Source organism: Mustela erminea, chromosome 11 (assembly GCF_009829155.1).
Source record: "Mustela erminea isolate mMusErm1 chromosome 11, mMusErm1.Pri, whole genome shotgun sequence".
NCBI classification, from domain to species: domain Eukaryota; kingdom Metazoa; phylum Chordata; class Mammalia; order Carnivora; family Mustelidae; genus Mustela; species Mustela erminea.
In genome coordinates this window covers 47,297,996-47,320,321 of record NC_045624.1, presented here as the reverse complement: position 1 = coordinate 47,320,321, position 22,326 = coordinate 47,297,996, and the positions used below count along the sequence as shown (strand labels likewise).

Below are 22,326 nucleotides of genomic sequence, written 5' to 3'. Positions count from 1 at the left end.
TTCTACATCTTGCCCTGTCAGAAATTCCCACCTCACTTATTGACAGAGTTCCCAAGTTCTGTACAGGAAAAAACCAGAATACGAATCAAAGTGCAGTTTTATTTATAGCCAGACAAGCAAATAAGCAAAAAATCTAAATTAGAAGAATATGCGTGTGTGCCTCTGTGTGGTGGAGGTGTATGGTGGAAATAGTGATCTAGAAGATGATGAATTTTGCTTCATGAAAAGGAAGTGAAGAGTGTTGCACACCTTTCCTCAAAAGGTTAAACCCAGGAAGCCTGAGAAGGGGATGCATGAAACCATGCCTTCGAATACCTAATGAATCACACCAGACATCACAGCCCAATTAGTGCCGAAGGCAACTGGTGTGTGCTTGGAGGGAAACGAGGGCAGGCGGCAGGAAGGTGTGGGAAGAGGGGCTGAGATTGCCCATTCATTTACACTTATTGATTCATTCAACAAACACTGAACGTGTCTGCAAAAATCCTGTTGTGCTCCGTGCTGGGGTTGCTGCACTGACCAAGACAGATGACCAAGTTCTCTTCCATGGAACTTACTATATTCTACTAGAGGTGGGGAGGCAGAGAGATCATTCATAACACCCCTCCCCTGAGATTAGTAAACAAGAATGTATGAGTTAGTGACAAGTGCTCTGATGAAGATGAACATGACAAAGTGAAACAGGTGCCCAGTGAGCTGCTAAAGGAGGTCAGGAGAGGCCTCTCCGCATTAGCAGCATTTCAACAGAGACCTGATGCTCAGCATGGTGGGCTCAAGTGACCTTTCTCCCTGTCTTCTGAATGAAGACTGAAAGCGGTGACACCATCCCACCGGACATGGTGTAGCTCACACACAGAAGAGATGTGAGAGAGACAGGCATCCTCAAGCATTCCAAGCATCTATCACAAATGATAAAATAGCTCTTCTCTGAACCCAGTTGTGTCCCTGGATTAAGTCTAGAATTAGGGAATGTCTCTAGTTCCAGGCTCTAAACCTAATTCTCGCCCTGGAGAAAGCAAGATTGTTGTTCAGTGGAGTAGAACACTTGTGTTCCAAGAGACTGATCATGATTAATTAGATAATTTCAGAACCCAGAGCCATTGCTCATGGCTGTTTGCTACAAACCTACTTAATAATCTGTGGACATTTTATTTTTTAATTGTTTTATCATTTTTTATTTTTTCAGAGAGAGAGGGCAAGGAGGGGCAGAGGGAGAAGGAGAGAGAGCCCCCAACAAAGGGCTTGATCTCACAACCTGAGATCATGACCTGAGCTGAAACTGAGTTTGATACTTAACCAACTGAGCCACAGAGATGCCCCTATCCATGGGCATTTTAAAGAGGAAGTCAGAGAAAAGGTGACATATCTCACTCCACATTCATTTTGGAATCCTGACTAAATAAGTAAATCTCTCTGTCTCTGTCTCTGTCTCACACACACACACACACACACACACACACACACACACACACAGGGGCCATATTTACCTCCTCTTCCATTGATGGCAAAGGTACACCATGATTTCTCACTATTGAAATTATTCAGATCTTTATGGAACAGAGGGTGGTGGAAATGGCTCACACCAGAGGGCAGCATGATAATAATGGTAGCTACCATTTATTGCCTTATCTTATGCCTATATCGTGCCTCCTGCTTTATATACATTATGTCATTTAATCCTGGTCACTCTTTTCATATGAGCATACAAGATCGGGAGAATAAATAGTTTGTCCAAAGCTCCTGTCTGTGTATAATTCTCTCATTGTACATCTAGATTTTGTAGGCTTCATGTACTAAGAACATGTTTTAGTGTTAGATTTATGTTTGGATATACATTTATGAACTGTTTTCTCTTCTATTACTGGCATATTTCTTCAGGAGTCATCAAATGGAAAAAAATAGTCAAAGGTTTTCAGAAGGAGATTATACTGACACATTAGCATATAGGGGAACAAAGAGTGTGTTTTATATTTATTTATATATTTTAAAATATTTTATCTATTTGTCAGAGAGAAAGAGCAAGAGAGCACACAAGCAGGGGGAGTGGCAGGCAGCTCCTCTGCTGAACAGGGAGCCCAGTGTGGACCTTGATCCCAGGACCTTGGGAACATGATCTGAGCCAAAGACAGAAGCAACTGACTGAGCCACCCAGGCGCCCCAAAGAGTGTGTTTTTAAATCAGATTTCCCCCTCCATTGTGACAAGTGGCAATGGGCATTTATAGTTAGCTTCTATAGAAGTTAGCTTCTCATTCATGTTTCTAACTGGTCAAGTAAAACTGAATTTTTTTTAACAACTCACCTGAACACCTCAGAGGCCTTGATCAGAGGCCTTTTCATATAGGAAAACCTGGCTTTCAGTCTATTCCATCTGGAAGGCAATCCTTTTTGACAAAGGCAATTAGGGAGTAAGTGGAAATTTGAAGCTTTAGCTTCCACAGTCCAGGGCAGGGCTTGATAAGAGATTCTCCTTGGATCCCCTCTGTTCACCTAGCTTGCAGAGACATGATCCCAATGTTCATAACCCTTTCTACTGGCTCAGCTCCTCTAACGTCAGTTAAAATTGTGCTTTGATTGTTGTTGGAACACTCTGGCTAGACCATGGCTGACAGTGAGTAGGGGTGGATTATTTACCTGATTAATTTAAATCTCAGTCTGTGTCTTCTTGGAGCCATGTGTCATAGGAGATGCCCTTGTCAGAGAATTTTCTAGTTGACTCAAGGCCCTCTTAAGGGCATCTAGTCTGCCAGCTCTCCATCTTGACCATAAGTGGATCGCAACATTCTATTCCAAAGGTCTGCCAGTGTGTCTCGTCTCTCAGGGACCTGGATCACCCAAGCCATGGGCAACCCTTAAACATTCCACAGCTATTGTTTAAAAACCTGGAGTTGCCTTGTTTTGTGCCATGGAAGCACTGCCTCTTGGATAGATGCAGGGAAATAGTAACCTCAGTGTTATGGAGAGGACCCCATTGCTCCTTTGTGTATTCACACTCAGTAAAAGGCACATTTATTGTAAAGGAGCCTATCTACAATTCCATGGAATTCTGTCAGTTAGTGATTGTGCCCCTTATAAAGGAGGGTGTATTTTAAAATTCACTTAATGTAGACTTTCCTGATTAAGACTTTATTAAAATTCACACAGGGATAGGAACTAAGGAAATTTTAAAGAAGGCATTTGCTGAAAAATTCACAGGATAAATGTAACTCTAGAAAGAATATTAGAACTGCCTGAGAAAAATGCCTTTTCTGAGAAGCCCAACTCTTAACTAAAATAGATATGCTAATCCCAATGCTTTTCTCTCTTGGTTTGAGCAGCATTCTTGAGGAGTTCCATTAAGCTGCATTTTGTTGTTTGAATCTGAGTCATGCAAATAATAAAAATGCAATACCTTTAAAAAAATACCCTATAATTAGAATGGTCACCAATCCAAACTGATCTTTCTTATAACTGGTATGAATTAGTAGGGCTTTTATAATATTCCCAGTCACTGTCAATTTAACACAAAATGATGTAAAATTACCTAGCATAGCCCTTTAGTGATACCATTGAGAATATTAGATCAATGGGAAAGAAAATTCTGCTTCAGAAGTTTGCATTCTTCTTCTCTGGTATATTATGAGAACTCTACTTTTACTTTTTTTTTTTTTTTTTCTTAAATTGATGACTTGTTGCCTTGTCTTTTTATCATTGAAGAAAATGAAACATAGACAAACATGTAACTCAAGTGCAGCTCTGAAACGAAATAAGGTAGCAACCTATTATTAAATGTAGAGCAGACTAAACACTTTTTAAAAGAAGAATCAGGTTTCAGGCTTTAGCTTTGTGCTTGTCATTTAGACTTTGGAATAATCAGACTTGCTGGGGCTGAAGCACTTGACGCTAGGCAGACTAGGGACTGATTAGAAAAGTTAGTGAGTTTTTTTTTTTCCCCCTCTAATAGCTATAGCCACATATGTGTTGTCCTTCCCAGAGGTAGCGGGGTGCGGGATTTCCTGTTGTGTAGCAGGTGGGTGAATTTCCAAATCATCATGTCAAGCTTCTGGCACTCTTTCAGGTAAATACACAAGTGGGGTCTCTGCATGGCAGGAATCCTCTACCTAGCTATTTACAGAGGCAGCAGTCTGTGAAAAGGTGCTCCTTTTTTGAGGTACAGACTCACTATTCCAGGAAGGGAGACAGATATTGAAATATGACATTTGCAAGGGATTTTTAAAAAATCCCTTTTGCTGCCAATCTTGTCCGAGTGGTAAAAGAATTCTGAGGACATATAAGACAGGTAAAAGTGGCTAAGCTGCCTTACTTGCACGGGTCCCAGCTGTCTGGGTGACCTGAGAAGCAGCTGTGCTCTTTGCAATCTCCCCGCGAGAAAGCAGCCTGCAGGTTTTTTTTTTTTTTGCAGGGCCAATTTGGATTTGCAAAGGTAATAGCAACAAAGTACTTTCAACTTAAGTAAAGCCCAAACTCAAAAGTTACAAACTTTGAGTTTAGCTTGAGATTTGGGGTTCTTTGTTTCTTGCATTCAGTTGGTCCTCACGCAAGTGGAAATACTGAAAGAAAGGTGAGCAGAAGTCCTCCAACGAGCATCTGGGCTCTGAGTTCCCACTGCAGCCAGTTCCTGTAAGGCCTTGGATGGGGCCTGTTACTACTGAACACACCTTAGATATTATCCACCAGCGGAGCACCAGCCCCTGTTACTCACCATACAGAAATGGCTGTGGCTATGGCTGGTGCTTGCCCTTGGTTCTAAAGAAGGTGAGGTTTATCAGAATTTTAATTTATGGCCATGGATATTACTCACCTACATCAGGTCTAATTTCAGCTGGAATATTTATTTGACAAAGCATTCATGTGGCTGAGAAACTGACTCTTTTATTTAAGCTGCTGATAGATTTAACTGTCCCCTTTTTGAAGATTGGCTCATTTCCTGGCTTACTTGGAACTGGTACCATGTGGGATCAAAGACAGCTAGAGACCTTGTATTAATTCTATAAATGTTAAAATAAAAGTTAAGCTCCATTTTCTGGTTCCTGTTGTAACTGGAAAGAATAGCTCATTCACAAGAAGAAAATGAATTAAAAATTAAGAACAGTGTGCCTTATCTCTTCCAAATGTGGATATAGATATGTTTTGCTATCCCCTTGTTATATCACACAGCAAAGAAAGTTGCATTTAGTAACAAAGCTGTGGCCCCCATCTGGGTCTTCTGCTCTAGGGATAGGAGGGAACCAACTCTCTTTAGGGCCCATGGCTCCTGTTGCTGAAGGGATAATTTTGCTGAGAGAAGACAGAAGACATTTCTCAACTTCCCTAGGGCTTGCCCTCCAAACATCAGTCTGAATTCAATCTGATGGCCCATCTCATGAACTCATCTCAGAGTTCAGGAGTGCTATGGACCCCACTAGGATGACTGTTCTCTCTACCTGGAATCATGGCCCTCAACCTGTACATCTCCAATAGAGAAATATAGAGGAACAGAAGAAAAATTAAAACCCAGCAAACTAAATCCCTACTGATGACCAATGGTCTAACATGGCAGTTCTGTCCTGGGTTGTTTTCTCGGGTTTTTTACTCACAAAATGACCTGCGAGATAGTAGAAGGTCTGTAGGATTGTAACATGCTTCTATTATAGGGGGATACAAACGATTCCAAGATATTTTAAAAGAGCCGAGGAGGGTTAGGATTGTCAATTACCAATACAGTTATGTGACTCAGTTTCTAAATGGGGCCTGGGGAGAGTTTTAGTTTCCTTCTCAGTAAAGGGGGTAAGAAGATTTCTTACCAAATGTGGTTGGTATGAAAATTAATGAGATGATGGATCATACACAGCACTTAGTATTATGCCTGACATGGAATAAGCACCCACTCAATGGAAGAATATGTACATTCACACATATACACACACAAATGCAGACATATCCCTTTATTTCCACTCTTGGAAATTTGTGGTGTATTGTTTGTACACCACACCCAGTGCTCCATGCGATACATGCCCTCCTTAATACCCACCAACAGGCTCACCTAGCTGCCCACGCCCCTCCCCTTGACCTACATACAGTGATTTTTGAAGAGAACCCATCACGGTGGTGATTTTAGGATTCACAGAAACATGTAACTTTAGAATTTTATTTGAAAGATGAGGAATATGAGGTCCAGAGAAAGTAGGTAATTTCCCCCAAATCACGCAGTTTTCAAGTCTAGATTTCTGGGTTGTCAACATTGTCTTTTCCTGGGGAGAGTCTGGGCAAAGCACAGGATTTAGATTGAGAAGGGGTTATGTCTGAAGGTGAAAGAGGACTTAACAGTGATAAAATGTTTACGAACTGTGACCTTGTGCAAGGTACTTATCTCTCTATTTCTAAAATAATATGTGCCTACTTACCTCTTCAGACTTTGTGAGATCTAGACTCTAGACAGGCTGGGTGAAAATGTTTATAAACTGCAAAATGCTTGTAAATACTAACTTTATCTTTTATAAGCACATAACACACTATATATATGCATATGTGTATAAATACATATATGTATTATATATATATATATATATATATATATATATATATATATAGGGGCATAGGTATATATGTGTGAATCTTAATAAATTAATGTGCTAAAAAACCCTTTTCAACCAAACCCAACTTTTGCATGGCTTTTATCTGTGATGTCTGATTTATGACCATCTGTGGTAGGCTCTCTGTATATTGAGGAAGAGAGCTCAGTATCTGGAATTCGGGCTAAGAATGGGAAAGAATGCAGAAGGGGATTTTTGCTGCTTTGAAATTCAAGTCAACCAGCTGGGCATTTAACAGGTAGAAAAGCTGCAGGGAATCAGAAGACCTTACATTAGAAGGGCTGACCATATGAGCTATCAAGCTATTTTGAGCTTCATGAATATTAAGCTATTTCTTTGAATCTTAATGGGTAATTTACTGGGATTAACTGCTCTCTGTATGAATTAGGAAAGTAAATATGATTCTAGTTCCTCTTCATACGGGACTGTATAAAGAGCATGCAGAAATGGCACATTCGTTTCAACTAAAGGACCCTCTTCAGTTGCCTGGTAGTGATGTGTTCAAGAACTATGAAGAAAGAGATTTGGGGACTGAGTATGGCTTTAGGTGGACAAGTGCCATCATCAGTCTCACTGTGTGTGCTGTTGCCTTAGGTGGGAATAATGCATGTGCCTATTGGAAATGGTGCCAAGGCTTTGGTTTTAATCCTGGTATCATCACATCTACCTGGAAGACCTTGAATGAGACCCTGAATCACACAGGACTTCCATTTTCCTCATTTGCAAAATGATTGGCATGGCCATCTGCTGTTTCTGAGACAAGGACAGCATACAGTGTTACTCAGGAGAGATAACCGTCCTTAGTGATTACAAAGGTGTAATTCTACCCCATTTACCTGACAGTATTTTGTGAGATCTAGATTATAGAGAATGTGTGTGAAACCATTGTGTAAACTGCAATATTTATGTGTCAAAAGCCACATAAATATTAAGTCACCCCCTTGGGACTAATAATACATTATATGTTTATAAAAAAAATTAAAAAATAAAAAAAAAATTAAGCCACCAATAGCAGCTTCAGATCCTCCACTCTCCTAAGTAGTAGGCTGGCTAGACAGTCAAGAATATGAAAGAAATTCTATTCCTTTTAAAGAGTTTTCTCAGAACATTCCTTTGGCTATAGCAAAGGAAAATGAAATTAATAATTATATTTTTAATGGATGAAAGCTGAATGTGTTTGACTTGGAAACTTTCATCATCCTCTGTGACTTTCAAAATGAGAGAGAGAATTGCTGTATTTTCCTTTTTCATTAAGAGAAAGGAATTAATGTGCTTGTTTGTTTCTTTTTGTTTTGATATAAACATTTACAAAACCTTTTTTTTTTTTTTTTTTAACTCCCAGCTCCCTGAAGTCAAGCTTGACATTGGCCCAGCAGATTTTTTTGGCCTGATTTTCGCTAAATCATGTTTTTTTCCATTTTTGGAAAAAGAAGTCATTCCACACATTGTGACACGTGTTCAAGTGATAGGAACCCCAGAAAGTTGATGGTGGGCTCCCTGGCGGTTGTCTGGCAGTTTGCTCATATATGCAGCTTGCTACACGTTGTATTCCTCCTATGAGATTTGTGGTTTTATTTTCTTCCCTATTGCCATCTTATTTAAAAGGGTAGAAAATTAAAGATGACGAGCTGGCATCTTTATTAGGGTGAGGGGAGGGGGTTTGTCAATTGAGCTCATGCTTGCTCCTGGCTTTTGAGGAAAAGAACCCATGTATGATCACTCGATCTCTGTTTTCAGATCAGACTCCGACTCCAACGAGGTTCCTGAAGAACTGCGAGGAAGTGGGGCTCTTCAATGAGCTGGACTGCTCCCTAGAACATGAGTTCAGGAAGGCTCAGGAGGAGGAGAGCAGCAAGCGGGTAGGTTGACTTGAATGGACACCTTGTCAGGTGCCTCCCCTAACCCCCGTGAGAATCTTCTGTGTGGAACCTTCGACGGCACTGCAGATTGGTGCGAATGTTGCCCTAAAACAGTGTTTTATCCATTTGCATGTATTCGTCTATTTTTTTTTTTTTTTTTAAGATGAATCCCTGATTCTCCATCATGGGAGAAACAGACATCTGAAATAGGAAATTCAAGCAAAAAAAAAAAAAAATTTACCTGATTCTTGAACCTTGATTTGGATAAACACATAGACTCTTTGTATTCAATACTAGTTGTTTTACTTTGCGAAGTTTTTCGTAGGAAGCCTTACATGGGTGTTACACACAGAAGACAAGAGGCAAAGAATAATTGTAGCAGTAAGAGACGAGGTTTTGTCTGATTTTTGTCCCAGGTTTTCATTGTCTGATTTCCATAATCTTCCCGGTAGACCTCCACCACTTTCAGTTATGTCCCAGTCATATTATTGAACGTCTGTTATTATTGGGAAAAATGGTTTAAATATACGTGTGGATTATTTGTTCTTACAAATGCAGAAAACCCAATTTATGCATGCCTCCAGAATATATTCAATTTCTCTTAATGTTGTGCTTGCATTTTAAAATCACTTTGCAAGATTAAGGAAAAGGAAACAGGGTCACAAGTAAATGTGATAATGAAACTCTTTAGCATTTTTTTTCATTGTTACCGTAGAGCGTTACTGAATGCCCACAATGTACCAAAGAACAAATTAGACGCATTCCATGAACAGAGACTTAAAATGCGGAAGTGGGTTGAAAGGAAGGGCTGGTTAGGTTGTAATGGACTCTGAAGGTCCAGCTGTTCCATCCGGAGAAGATATTTTAAAAGGCTCTGATATTTCAAAACCTTCAAATTCTCCTCTACGTGAAATTGTAGTAATCCCCCTCCACCAGATTTTTTATGTCACATTCCCACATTAAAACAGTCAAGGGCTTGCCCTAAGTCTGGGCTGCTTTCGGAAAAATCATGATAATTGGTGGAGGATACAGAGAGGTATAAAACCTCAATCAGCTCATTTTATTTATGTATAATTAATTTATACAGCCACTTCCCCCACTCCTCAAGAGACATGAAAGGCTTCCCCCTCACCTTTTTAAATGAATATTTTTTTAGCACTTACTTGCCAGGCACTGTTCTGAGCACTTAAAAATTTAACTTAAAAAAAAAATAAAAAAGGAGGGGTACCTGGGTGGCTCAGTGGGTTAAAGCCTCTGCCTTCAGCTCAGGCTGTGACCCCAGGGTCCTGGGATCAAGCCCTGCATCAGGTTCTCTGCTCAGCAGGGAGCCTGCTTCCCTTCCTCTCTCTCTGCCTGACTTTCTGCCTACTTGTGATCTCTTATCTGTCAAATAAATAAATAAATAAATAAATAGCTTTTTTAAAAAAAGGCATACATTCTATATTTCACTGCAATAGAAATGTATTTTTTAAAGATGAAAATTACAAAGACAAGAACCAAAACGTCTAGTAAATTTTCTCTGTGTTGAGTTCTACATTTAGTTCTGGTAGATGTGGCATATGAAAAAAAACTGAGGGATTAGGTACATTCATTCCCTCAAGATAGTCACAGTTGGCTTCTTAGATTAAACTGAACTGCAAGGAAGGTATATGCTCGTTCCTACTGGTTTATATTGTCTTCATTTTTGAGAGAATGGTTTTAACTGAAGTGTATGTCCTTGATTTTCCTACATTTACCAAGGACAGCTGTAGGAAACCTACGGTAGGGGCGTGGTTTTAGATGTTCTCCTTTACGTAGTACTCATGATCTCCTATATGATGCCCCATGGGAGGAAATTCTTGCAGATCTGAATTCCAGGAAATCGTTTACTTCCCCTAAGGAACTGAAATATTTTCTCTGTGTGGACATGAGAATCATGTAACTGGTTCTGTTTCTCTTTTCGCTTTGACTGCTCGGTTAACAGAAAGCTGAGTTTACTGCTTAACTTTGAGAACTTTTTAGAACACTGTGATGAACATATTTTACTTCCCTTCAGACTAGACTTTCAGTTCTAGTTTATTATTTCCTCTGGTCCTGATTTTTTTAATTTAAAAAACATTTTTATGCTATACATTTTTTTTTCCTGAATTGCTTTTGAGTCCTTGTGGGTTGAGAAAGCGTATAAATTAACTTTATAAATTAAAATAATCAGGCAAGCAACATAGAGAAAAAAGACAATTACAGTTGTAGAAATACATATTTTAAATACGTATTAAAAATATCCTTTAAAAAGTATCTTTTGAAAGTTGCTTTTATTTTTTAATTTAAATTTTAGTTAACAGATACAGCAACATTGGTTTATGAAGTATAATTCAGTGATTTATAACTTACATACAACACCCAGTGCTCATTACAAGTGCCCTTCTTAATGCCCATCACCCACCTGGCTCATCCTCCACCCACCTCCCTCCATCAACCCTCAGTTTGTTCTCCATCCTTAAGAGTCTCTTACAGTTTATTTTCCTCTCTCCCTTTCTTCTTTTCCCCCTTTCCATAAGTTCATCTCTTTTCTTTCTAAAATTCCACGTATGAGAGATCATATGGTATTTGTCTTTCTATGATTTATTTCACTTAGCAAATATACTCTAGCTCCATGTCATTGCAAATGGCAAGATTTCATTCTTTTTGATGGCTGAGTGATACACACACACACACACACACACACAGACCACATCATCTTTATTCATTCATTAGTCAAAAGACATTTGGGCTCTCTCCATAGTTTGGCTTTTGTGGATAATGCTGCTATAAACATCTAGGAGCATCTGCATCCTTTGAATCTGCATTTTTGTATCGTTTGGGTAAATAACTAGTAGCACAATCGCTGGATCGTAGGGTAGTTCTGTTTTTAAGTTTTAGGAACCTCCATTTTGCTCTCCAGACTGGCTACACCAGTTTGCATTCCCATCAACAGTGCAAGAGGGTTCCCCTTTCTCCGCATCCTCACCAACACATTGTTTCTTGTGTTGTTAATTTTAGCCTGAATGTTGCTTTTAACCATATGCTGGTTTTGTGACGGCTATTCGGATGGGGAATTCTATAGCCAGCTTCCCTTGTGGTTTTTGGGTTGGGTGTCTCAAGAGATCACCTTCTCAAAACCCAACTTTACTTGTACACACTGAAAAGTGGACAGCATTGAGGCTGTTGAGCTCTCCTCTTCCCTCGCATCTTTTAAACCAGCAGCCAAATCAGCCTTGGGTGGCCGTAACTTCTCGAGACCTAATGCACAATGACTTATCCAGCAGTCAAATGGGCTGTGTTGATGGCTTCTGCCTAGCATTTCTTTGGAAGCCACAACTGGGTAAAGGAAAGTTGGGAGATACTCCTCAATCTACCATCATACTTTTATCTAAACTTTTGACCACATTTCTCTAACTACCAACATCCCTGACACGCTGCCACCTCCTGCTCCTGCTTCATTTAGTCATCTTCGGAATAAAAGCTCTCTACTCATTGCATACCTTATTATTACTGAAGGCTGTCTCCTTCCTTCCTTCATTTTGCTCTGCATTCAGATAATTATTTCTTTTTAATTCTCCATCTCCAACTTTCTTCTAATTTCTTTTCCTCTGAGTCTAATTATTTTATTTAAAAAACTGTGGAAAAATTGTGCTAGTCCTTCCCTCCACCTTTAACTTTCTAGCTGCAGCTTGGTCTAGAAAATTCTTTTCAGGAACAAAGAGAGAATAGATCCTCACTTAACCCTCTTGGCTGTCAATTGGGGGAAAATTCTGTTCTGTGGACGATCTCTAATCCTGATACCCCCAGCTCCTGCTTCATTTATTCATCCCCTGCTTAAAAAGTGGGAATACAAGCTCTTTATTCAGTATATCCCAATGTATGTATAGAATGAGGACAGGCTAGATGCTGGTCATGACAATGGAAAAAGCCTTAATATCTGTATCTATATTACATATAGAAGGCAACACATTCCAGTTACGTCAATCTTCCACAGAAGTATAATAAGCTCATGGTTTCAAAACTCTTTAATGAGAGATTTTTTTCCCTTGGAAATGCATCCATCACTAACAAGCATCACAAATCTCAGTTCGTCTATGGCTTAGAAGTCAGGCTAATCCACGTCCTGAAATAGGTGAGAAACTTGTGGTCTTCATTTATTCATTCAGTAAATATTTCTGAGTGCTCATCACATGCCAGGCACTGTCCGAGCCATTGAAGGATACATTGTGGACTAAAGCTTGTTAAAAACAAAACCTTGCCTTCAGGTAGGTTACGTCTCGTGGGCAAGACAAACAAGCAAAAACCATAAGATGAATAACATGTCAGAAGGTGATGCGTGTTCTAGCAGGGAAGGGGCAGAGGCAATGCTGGGGATGCTCAGGGAGGGCGTTGGTGCTAAGTGGACAGGCAGCAGAGGCCGGAAGCAGGAGAGCAGAGGCCGGAAGCTCTGCGTCAGAGCAGGTGTGTGTCAGGGAGAAGAGTGTTCTGAGTGCAGAGAGTAAAAAATGCAAAGCCCTAAAGCTAGAGGATGCTCTGTGAGTCTGAGGAATCACAAAGAGGGGGGATGTAATAATGTGGAAGAGTGGACACGGGAGGGCAGAGTCCAGAAATGAGATGGGGAACCAGAAACAGTTTCAAGCAGAGGAGTGATAGAATCTGACTTATATATTAGAAAATTCACTTCGGCTGCTGAGTTGAAAGTCAGTTGTTGGGGGACAGTAGCAGGGAGAGAGAGAGACCAGTTCCGGAGGCTGATGGAAGACTCTAGATTGAAGATGATGGCAGATTGGTCCAAGGGGGACATGGAGGAGAGGGTGGTTGTTGCATTCTGGGTCTGTTCTGAAGATAGAGCCAGCAGGATTTGCTGGTGAATTAGATCTGGGGAGTGATAGAAAGGATGAAATCAGGAGTGGACCAGGTGTTTGGCCTAAACAACTAGAAGGATGGAGCTGCCCGTGGGAGGAGCAGATTGGAGGGAAAAACCGTGGAGACTGTTTCTTGACTTATATCCATTGAGTGAGCACATGGATATAGTGGTCTGTAAATCAGGAAGAAGTGACCCATCTGGAGATATCAATTTGGGAGTCACAGGCTTGTAGGTGGTGTTTCAATATATGAGACTTGATGGAATCACCTGGGCCTGGAATGACTGAAGATGGAATTGGAAAGAGGTCTGAGCATGGAGTTTGGCAGACCCCTCCAGAACCTCTGAGACAAGAGTATTCAGCTCTCCTTAGTGACCAGAGATGACACAGAAGGCCCTGAAGTGTGAAGAATCAAATCAAGTGTGGCGAGGCTAGTCGTAATCCTCAGCAGAACCCAGTAACGTGCAGTCATCCTGCTGATTTCATGTTCCACGGTCAGAGGAAACAACAGAAACAAAAACAAAAAGATTTTTAAAAAGAAAAAGCAAGAGGATGGTGAATTGACCTTTTACATTTGATTTTTTTAAAAATGGAAGAAATAATGCTTGTCCAGGAAGTAGGATAGAACTTCATCTTATGATGGCAGTGGTGTGGGAGTGTGTGTGTGTGTGTGTGTCTGTGTGTCTGTGTAAGAAAGGAAGGGCAGTTGAGAGGACTAGAAATGAACCCCTTTGTCTTGCTGAGAGAAATATAACGTTACAGCCTAACGTGGTTGAGGACCCTGAAGATGAAAAGCACGGTGTGGAAGTGCTGAGCGCTGCCATTCTCCCACAGGACCCAAATTTGACTCATTATGCTGATGGCGCAATAGCAAATGAGGACATTTCCATGCTCTAGAATTCCTACCCAAATGATGAAAAGTGCAGTGTATTCCCAGAGGGTCCTGACTGTTGAACACAAGGGAACAAGGGACAAGCTATAATCTTAAGATCTTGGATCCCAGCTGGGTAGGAGTCATGGAACAGGGCATGGCCAGGTCAGCCTTAGCTCAGAAACGTAGGCTGCTCAATCTGATTAAATTCTGTACCTGGAAATCGTGTTACCCGACACCACCAGTGACTCGGGGAGAGAGGGTACGCAGAGGGAGGCCTTCTGCCCTCATACACAGTCTAGCTCAGTTAGTCCCTAGTTGGCACGCCTGCCCTCTGGGGAAGGCATGAGAAATGCTGAATGGGAAAGGAAAGATAGGAAAGATAGAGAGTGGAGCAAACACGCAACAGCTGCTCTGTTAGCCTGTTGCTTCTATGGAACTGGCGTAAAACAGTCCATCCCTCTTGCGGAAGTCTGGAGAAGACTCTCCGAAACTTAAAAACTTGGTTTTATTCTGGTTTTGAAAATGTCATCATGTTTGCTAAATCCTGGGAGATGAAACAAACTGGTTTTGATCTTGGTGTGTTTTGTTTTGTTTTTAATCAGCATGACTGAAAGGAAACACCCACTTGCGATGCTTGAAGAGATAACAATCTTATTTCTTCCCCCTGGAAAACCTAACCTTTATCTTACAAGGTTTATTTTTGTCATCCCATCTCAGGACATGCCAAATGTAAAGCTTTTTTTTTTTTCCTTTTTCTTCCCAGATTTTTCCTTCTAGGTTTACACTATGCCCTCAGCTTGAGTAAACTTTGATACTGGAAGACAAGTTGGCTTGGTCTTTGCATCCCACTCAGGGGAATGACTAAACCAGTGGAAAAGACCAGAAGCTATTTCATGTGTTCTAGCTCCTAGAATTTAGGATTAATGTGTGCGGTCTTACCAGAGGTTATTTAGAGTTGGTATCTATTGCCATGTGTGCTAGCAAATCAAGATGTGATCCGAGGCTCTGCCTCAATTTTAAAATGGAGTGGGAAATAAAAACTTACAGGGTTTTTTGGGGGCAAGGCGCCTGGGTGTCTCTGTTGGTTAAGCAGCTGGTTCTTGGGTTCAGCTTAGGTCATGATCTCAGGGTGCTGGGATTGAGTCCCACAACGGGCTCCGTGCTCAGAGGGGAGTCTTCTTGAGATTCTCTCTTTCCCTCTGCCCCTCCCGCTGCTCACCTTCTCTCTCTCTCTAATAGTAAATAAATAATTCTTTTTTAAAAGACTGATTTTTGGTTTATTTAATTTTTTTTTTTTTTTTTTTTTTTTTTTTTTTTTTTTTTGGAAAGTCAGGGTATCCTCCAAGTGGCAAATGCACGGTCTGTTGCCTTGCAAAGATTGAGTACCTGATATTGAGTGTATTTGATGTGGATGATGAGGGCGGGCTCACGGTTTGGAGGAATAATGACCTAGAGGGGTACCAGGGGTTTGGTCATCTCTTCCCTTGGAGAATTTATATATTTGGATAATTTAGACTCAAATGGATGAGTCCTCACAACCTAACTTTCACACTGAGGAGAAAAAAATATGTTATCTCTTAAAGCTGAGGATCTAATCTCTAAAGCTGAATTATTTGGCAGTTCATGGCTCTGCCTCTAGCCTGTGTTCTAATCAGAATTAAAAGGGGGTGATGGCAGTGCAGAAATTACAGATAAATGTCTCAGCCTGTGAGTGGCAGGTTTTATTGTGCTCTGAGTTCAGTATGAAGCATTTAAGTTTTTTTTTTTTTTTTCCCATAGGTCTTATTGATACTTGTTATCCCATGGCATGTGTCCCGGCAAGAGAGAGGTCTTTGCCTGATGTCTTTTGGAGAATCTGTCACAAGGCTTCCAGAGGCTAAAGCTAGAACAAGAGAGGGTTTCACTCACTCTGTGCTGCGACGGGGGTGGGGGGGGGGTGTCTCCTATGAGGTACTCAGGTTTCCAATCGAAGCTACCAGGCGGAAGAGATTGGGAGGCTCGGACGCTGAGAGCAGGAAGATAGGTAGAACTTTAAGATACAATAGGAAGGTCACTGTTTAAGATAGAACAGGAACGTTACTGGAGAGAACTGGGCATTGATTTTGAAAACTGCTTACTTGGGAATATCGTGGAATAAAATAGTATTTTCTTGCATCAGGATTTCCTGTTCAGTTGTGAGAGGCTACAGTAATGATCAAAAAGGACTTATATATTCATGAAGTATATTCAGGCCCACGTATGACATTTTGGGCGTGTTATTCATGATCATCTGATTTCAGTCCCCTTAGTTCACGGGGATTAATTATGGGAGGTTATACCAGTACTGTGTTCCCCATCGAAGTGCAGAGGGATGAACTATCAAGAGAGACAGAGTGTGGCTAGGCCCCCACGGTGGAGAGCCGGCCGAAGGGCTTCTCTCCCACCTCCCTGCTTTGTCTCTGCCTCCTTGTCTACCGGCTGCATCCACTCCCAGGTGGTTTCTGTTTACACCTTCTTTTCAGAAAACTCATAAATTCTGACTTCGTAACAGCCCCTCCTGACAGTTCCTTCAACTATACATCGAGTCTTGAGACTTGAATATTAGCCTCTATTCTCCAGCTGAGACCCACATTCCCATCTAATACACCTCTGCTCCTCTCAACTGCCCCCAAACTGTGCTCAGAGCTTCCCTGAGCCAAGCTGCCACCCAGTCCGTCAGAGGCCTGTTTCCCCTACCGCAGGAGCCAGCTCTGCCTTCCCAGCCTCCTCTGCCCCCTTCACTGGGTTCCAGCACCTTTCTAAGAAAAGGGACCTCCTTTCTTTATTTTCCCTTTCTGTCCCCTCAAGTCTAGACCATCATCACTTCCTCCTGGGTTATTGCTGTGAATTCCAAGAAACTTTTTGACAACTCACCTAACTTCAGTGAAATACCTAGCATTAAGTCTTGAAACATTGAATGCATTTTTTTAAATACATAAAAACTGACCAGAATTGTTCTTGCTGCTCTTTTGCTTCTGACCCGTAGTTAAGTCCAAAGTTCCTCCAGATATTGCCATTGTTAAGAGGGAGAGGGGTTAGTGTGGGAGGTCAGAGATACAGAAAGGAGTGCATTGGGAGCTGTTAGACATAGTCCTGATTCTGTGACCTCTTGTGCATGGAATGCATCTAAAAGGCCCAAAGCAGGGATGGGGAAGCTCTGAAGGGATGATGAAAATAGGACCCCAAAAATAGCCCCAAACACAGGAGAGCCCCAAAGGTCCCCAGGCACAGCCATCAGCCCAGACTCGGCCGTGAGGATGACTTGCTCGCCCTGCCTTCCCATCAGGCGGCCTTCCTGTAGCTGAAAATTAGCCCAATTGAATTATTTGGCTGGGAGGCCTCTCCCTAAAATGATTACAAAGCTCAGCTTTAAGGGCCCAGAACAGGACAGCTTTTCCCAGCAGGAGACTTTCTCAACAGGGTGAATTTTCTGTTCCAGGTTGGGTTGGGTTCTCAGCGAGTTAAAAATCACTCGTTACCTGTCAAGCCCAGCAGAATCACAACAGTCACTAGATGCCCTCCTCTGAAGGCATCCGTTTCCAGCTGTGAGTAATTCAGGCCTCGCCACTCGCCATACAGGCCTGGGGGAGGCGGGTGCGTACCTGGGCACGGGGGGCTTTCTGCATCTGCAGAGGAAACTCACGCTGTCCTCTGGGAGGCCCTGCATGAATGCTCCCAAAGGCAGGAAGGAAAACAGAGCTGTTTGCAGGGCCGGATTAAAACAAAATGACTTAAAGATGAAGCTTCCGTTCTAGGCAGAAAACAGCACTCACATTTGGAAAATTGGCCCACATGTTCGACTCTGTGTGCATCTGTAGCTATGAATGACCTACCTGGGCCCCTCGCAGAGATGTGAGAAAAAAAACTGACATTGTAAAAAGAGAATAGGAAAATAACATAATGGTTACAAGCGTCTGTGCCTCCATCGTCTCATAAATCCAGGTGAACATTAAGTACAGTCCGGAGCAGGTATGGGAGTGATTTACTCTGGGAACCCTGCTTCAGCATTCGCGTGTTGTTAAGTTATTTCCATATTGATAAGGCTGAGGCCAGGAAGTGGCATTCCGAGCATTCCGCCTGTCCATATTTCCAGCATGTTGGCTGTCAACTCAAGCCTGTGGTGCAAGTACTGATTTTAGCCTCAAAACCCCCTAAAAGGACATTTTCTTTGTTCTTTACCCAACTACCACCAAAGCCAAAAGGCCTAGGAAATAGGGTTTTTTTTTTTTTTTTTTGCCCCCCTTGAATGACTTGTACCACGTTCTTACATTGTTGGGAACTGGCTGTTCTGGTGACCCGGCGGGGCTCACCAGCTGGCTGGATCGAAGAGGCGGTCAGGCTTCTCTTCCGTAGGCACACAAAACGTCCCCTGCTTGCTCCTTGATATTTGGCTGGGTGATCTTCACACCCCAAATATGACGGGATCTCAGCTGCCGTCTTTTCCAGAACATCGCAGGGCTTCACTTTGTTTTTTGCTTTCTGGGATATTAGAGGCTATTTTTAGCCTGTTTGAACCTGTGACTCTTCCGTGTGACGGGGCCAGTTGTCTCTTTTGGCTCTAGAGTGAACTGGAATGCCGAGAGGCCTTACCCTCAGCATCTCCTCTGAGCACGAATTTTCTAACAAGATGCACGCACACTGGCAAAATCAGACTGTTGTGTATGTTGAAGACATTTTGACCTTTGTCCTGAAGGCGAATGTGAGCTGTTTCATTTGACAGTGTTGGACCTAGAAGAAGGGATAGTCCCACCTGCAAGCTCTCCCTTCTTTGTCTGGCCCTGTGGGGGTGTCCCCAGTTCTCTCCGTGGAGTGGGGCTGAACCCCACATTTTGAATTTAGTATGGCTGTAGTCACAGGCATCCCTGGGATCTGAGTGATGTGCAGAGCATACCATCTGTTACATGAAAACTTAAGAAGTTGATCCCGGTGCTGTCTGAGCCCCGCCTGAGCTGGCTCTGGGCCCCTCCCTTTTCTGTGGCTTCATATTTGGGTGGGGGGCTGATTTGGGCTCTGTAAGCAGTCAGGTTCCCCAGAGAAGAGAAGCAGTCGTGTTCCGTGTGGCTCTCATGGGGCATGACTGCAGATGAGATGGCACTGGGCGTTGTGAGTGGCAGCCCCTCTCGGAGAACTTTTCCTGGCTTCTCTTGGTATGATTTGTCATGCACAGAGCTCAGGAACTTTCCCAGAAGATTGACAAACGTGAGGCTTTTGTTGGATCTGTTGGCACAGGGATGGGGAGGGGCGGGCATTCCTGGGGTGCATGTGAGCCCCACCCTTCTTGCCCCAATTGATTGGTCCCCAAGAGGCAGAAGGGAAGAAGACAGCCCAGAATTCTGGTGGGCCCTTTTTGGTATGATGTGCCAAAGTGTGGTGTGTACGGTGGGAGTCGTGTGCTGCTGGTCCACCTGAAAATGGCCTCCCAGCACTCCCAGTGCTATTCCTAACAGCCCTGGCGTGGGTGGAGGAGAAGTAATGAATTCAGGACGGGGGCAAGAAACCCAACTCCGTTCCATCACTCTCTAAAAGTCATGCATGACTTCATTTTCTCAGTGCTAAACTGGGCCTTCTGACAACTTTGGAATTATACGCACACATATAGTTCGAACACAAAGTCTGGAGAATAAAAAAAAAAGCTCATTCTTAGGTACATGGTGTTAGATGCACAAGTCACTAGAGCATCTCACCTTGAATGTTCTTTCTGATGTTGATTGAAATAAGTGGTCAAAAGAGGGTCCTGGGGCCAGATCCGCCAACTCCACATTCACAGAGACAGCACCGCAGCAGGGACATTGCTTCCTGAAGGAGCTTCTCTTTCCTGCACAACGGATTTTTGTTCTAGTTCTCTGCTAGATGTTTTTGTCTTTATCCATATCATAGTAATGCACACATATGTGCGTACTTGTTTTAGACAAAGTGGGCAACCCGGGCTTTGGGAATAATTCCTCATCATTCTGATCAGGAGCTAGAAATGCCTACAGGGTCCAACACTGGCTTTTACAGACATTTAATGTCCAAATAGAGCTACCTGCGGCCCTCTGATTTTGAAGAGGGTGCCACTGATTTGCCCACCAAGTGTGAACCTAAGAACGAATCGACCATTCGTGGTGATGGATTTGTACAGATCCACACACACGTGCCTTCCCTTGGACCCCCCCCCCCCCATAAGCAGAGGTGCATATTGCCAGACAGCTGGCCAGGGCCAGGGGTGCAGGCTGGAATCACAGGGGAGAGGAGCTGCTCTGACCCCATTAGCATGGTTCTTCTAATGGAGGACTTACAGGCACAGGCTTGGGTTCCTGAGTGCGCTTGATACAATGGGCTGGTGCCTCTTAACAGAAGATCAGTTGGGGGGACTGTCCAAACACCCTTCTCTTTTCTGAGATTTTATATTTTGCCCCGTGACACAATCTCACAACGCTACTGCAGGGCCTGCCTCAATCACATGGCAAAGAGGACTGAGAGGTCCCGTTTGTGCTGCAGTCACCCTGTGCATGGACACGTGGGGCGGTGGCGCTTGGGAAGCTCAGAGGGAGAAAGGGGCAGATGTGGCTGTGATCTGTGTGTAAGGGTCCGTGCGAGCCATGAATGGCACTTTGTGTGCACGTGGGGAAAGGCTTGAAAGGGTCTTAGCCACTAAAGCCCTTGGCTTGGATGCATTGTGGGATGGACTCACTGGCTTTTTATCAAAGAGCACATACCACTCCAGCAGAGCCATACCCCGTGAGTGTAAAATGGTTGACTCAGTGCAGTTTTCAAACATCCGTTCCTGACTTACGGCGCTCACATGTTTCGATCCGGTTCCTCCTCCTCCATTTCGAAGTCACGGCTCTTACTCCCTCATCCCCCCTGCTCAGGGTGTCTGCAGAGACTTTTTCTTTCAAGTCTGCCGCCGAGACCGTTTGACGTATTAGCCAGCGGGAGAATGAGGTCGGAACCGAGATGACTAATATTTGCGTTTGCCTCTCCTTGCCGCACAAGAGAAGAAAGAGACCAGATCTGATCTTTAAAGTGGTCCTCATTTTCTACAGTCCCCCTGGCAGAAGGGACCTGCCCCGAGTGCCAGATGCCTTTCCCAACAGCTGTTTGGTGATTCCGTGTCACCGGGCTCACTGCAAAATCAGGCATAGCCTTTTAATTACCTGTTCATGTTTTAGCCGTGCCGAGCTCCATGGCACAGAGAGCACGGCTAAGCCTTCATTGTAATGGATTTTTAGTAAGACTATCTCTGAGATAAGAGTCCTAAATCTTGGCAGTCTCTTTAGAGCACACACTCTGTGATTGCACACAAATTCTTGGCTCCCCAGAGCCATGTTGTAAATGGAGTGCGCCGCACAGGGCTGGGTAATAAGATACTGCAGATACATTTGAGAGCAAGGTGCACTTTTGCTTTATTTATGAAGATAGACATGCTGGTTGAGGGCTTAATCACAGCTGATAAATCATTTTAAGAAAGCCTATTAGAACCATATGCTGATTTTTTGCATTAATATAGTGTGTCTGTTTCCAGTCTAATAAGACAAGGTTTTCTTGCATGCTCTCTGTGTCTCTCCAGTGTGGACTATTTATCTGTTTAAGTGGTATCACTTGTGTGGGAGCATTTATCTCTTTAAGAGCTACCATTAATAAAAGAAGGTGAAAGGAAAGGGGGAAGGAAAAATGAGTGAAGGCGCCCTTCACACAATGCCTGAGTGTGTGTGTGCGCGCACTGCATGTGTGTGTGTGTGTGTGTGTGTGTGTATGGTATTACAAAGGAAAGAGTCCAAAAGCTGAGAACAGGAAACATCTCAATTAGAGTTTCGGAAGACCATGGATTGGTCTTCACTTGGCATAAGGTAGTCATTTCAGCCCAGGTGGTTATAATACCGTAGGAAAAGATTATCTGAGTATGGGTGTGTGCGCGCATGTGCGTGTGTGTGTGCGCGCACACACTGACATTTTGGTTACCTCACTTCTCCCCAAGCTAGCAGAGGTCTGCCCCAGGGATAGGTCCCAAGGCTCTTTAATGAGAGCCATATTGGGGCTCCAGCTCCGAGCCAAGTTCTGTTGATCACTAATTGCAGGGGTGCCTTGCAGATCTTTTCTATTATTTCCTGAGCATACCCCTGCTCTTTCTATTATCTTGCCAAAATTCAAACAGTCA

The 22,326-nt window shown here is 42.8% G+C and overlaps 1 protein-coding gene across 3 annotated transcripts in view; it reads left to right on the top strand.

Annotated features, from left to right (window-relative positions):
- Positions 1-22,326, top strand: part of CREB5 (cAMP responsive element binding protein 5) — a 403,227-nt gene that overhangs the window by 81,580 nt on the left and 299,321 nt on the right. For all 3 annotated transcript variants that reach the window (XM_032304276.1, XM_032304274.1, XM_032304277.1), the window contains one exon: positions 8,308-8,429. In XM_032304276.1, the coding sequence (XP_032160167.1) occupies positions 8,308-8,429 (122 nt within the window). The remainder of the gene's footprint in view (positions 1-8,307; positions 8,430-22,326) is intronic.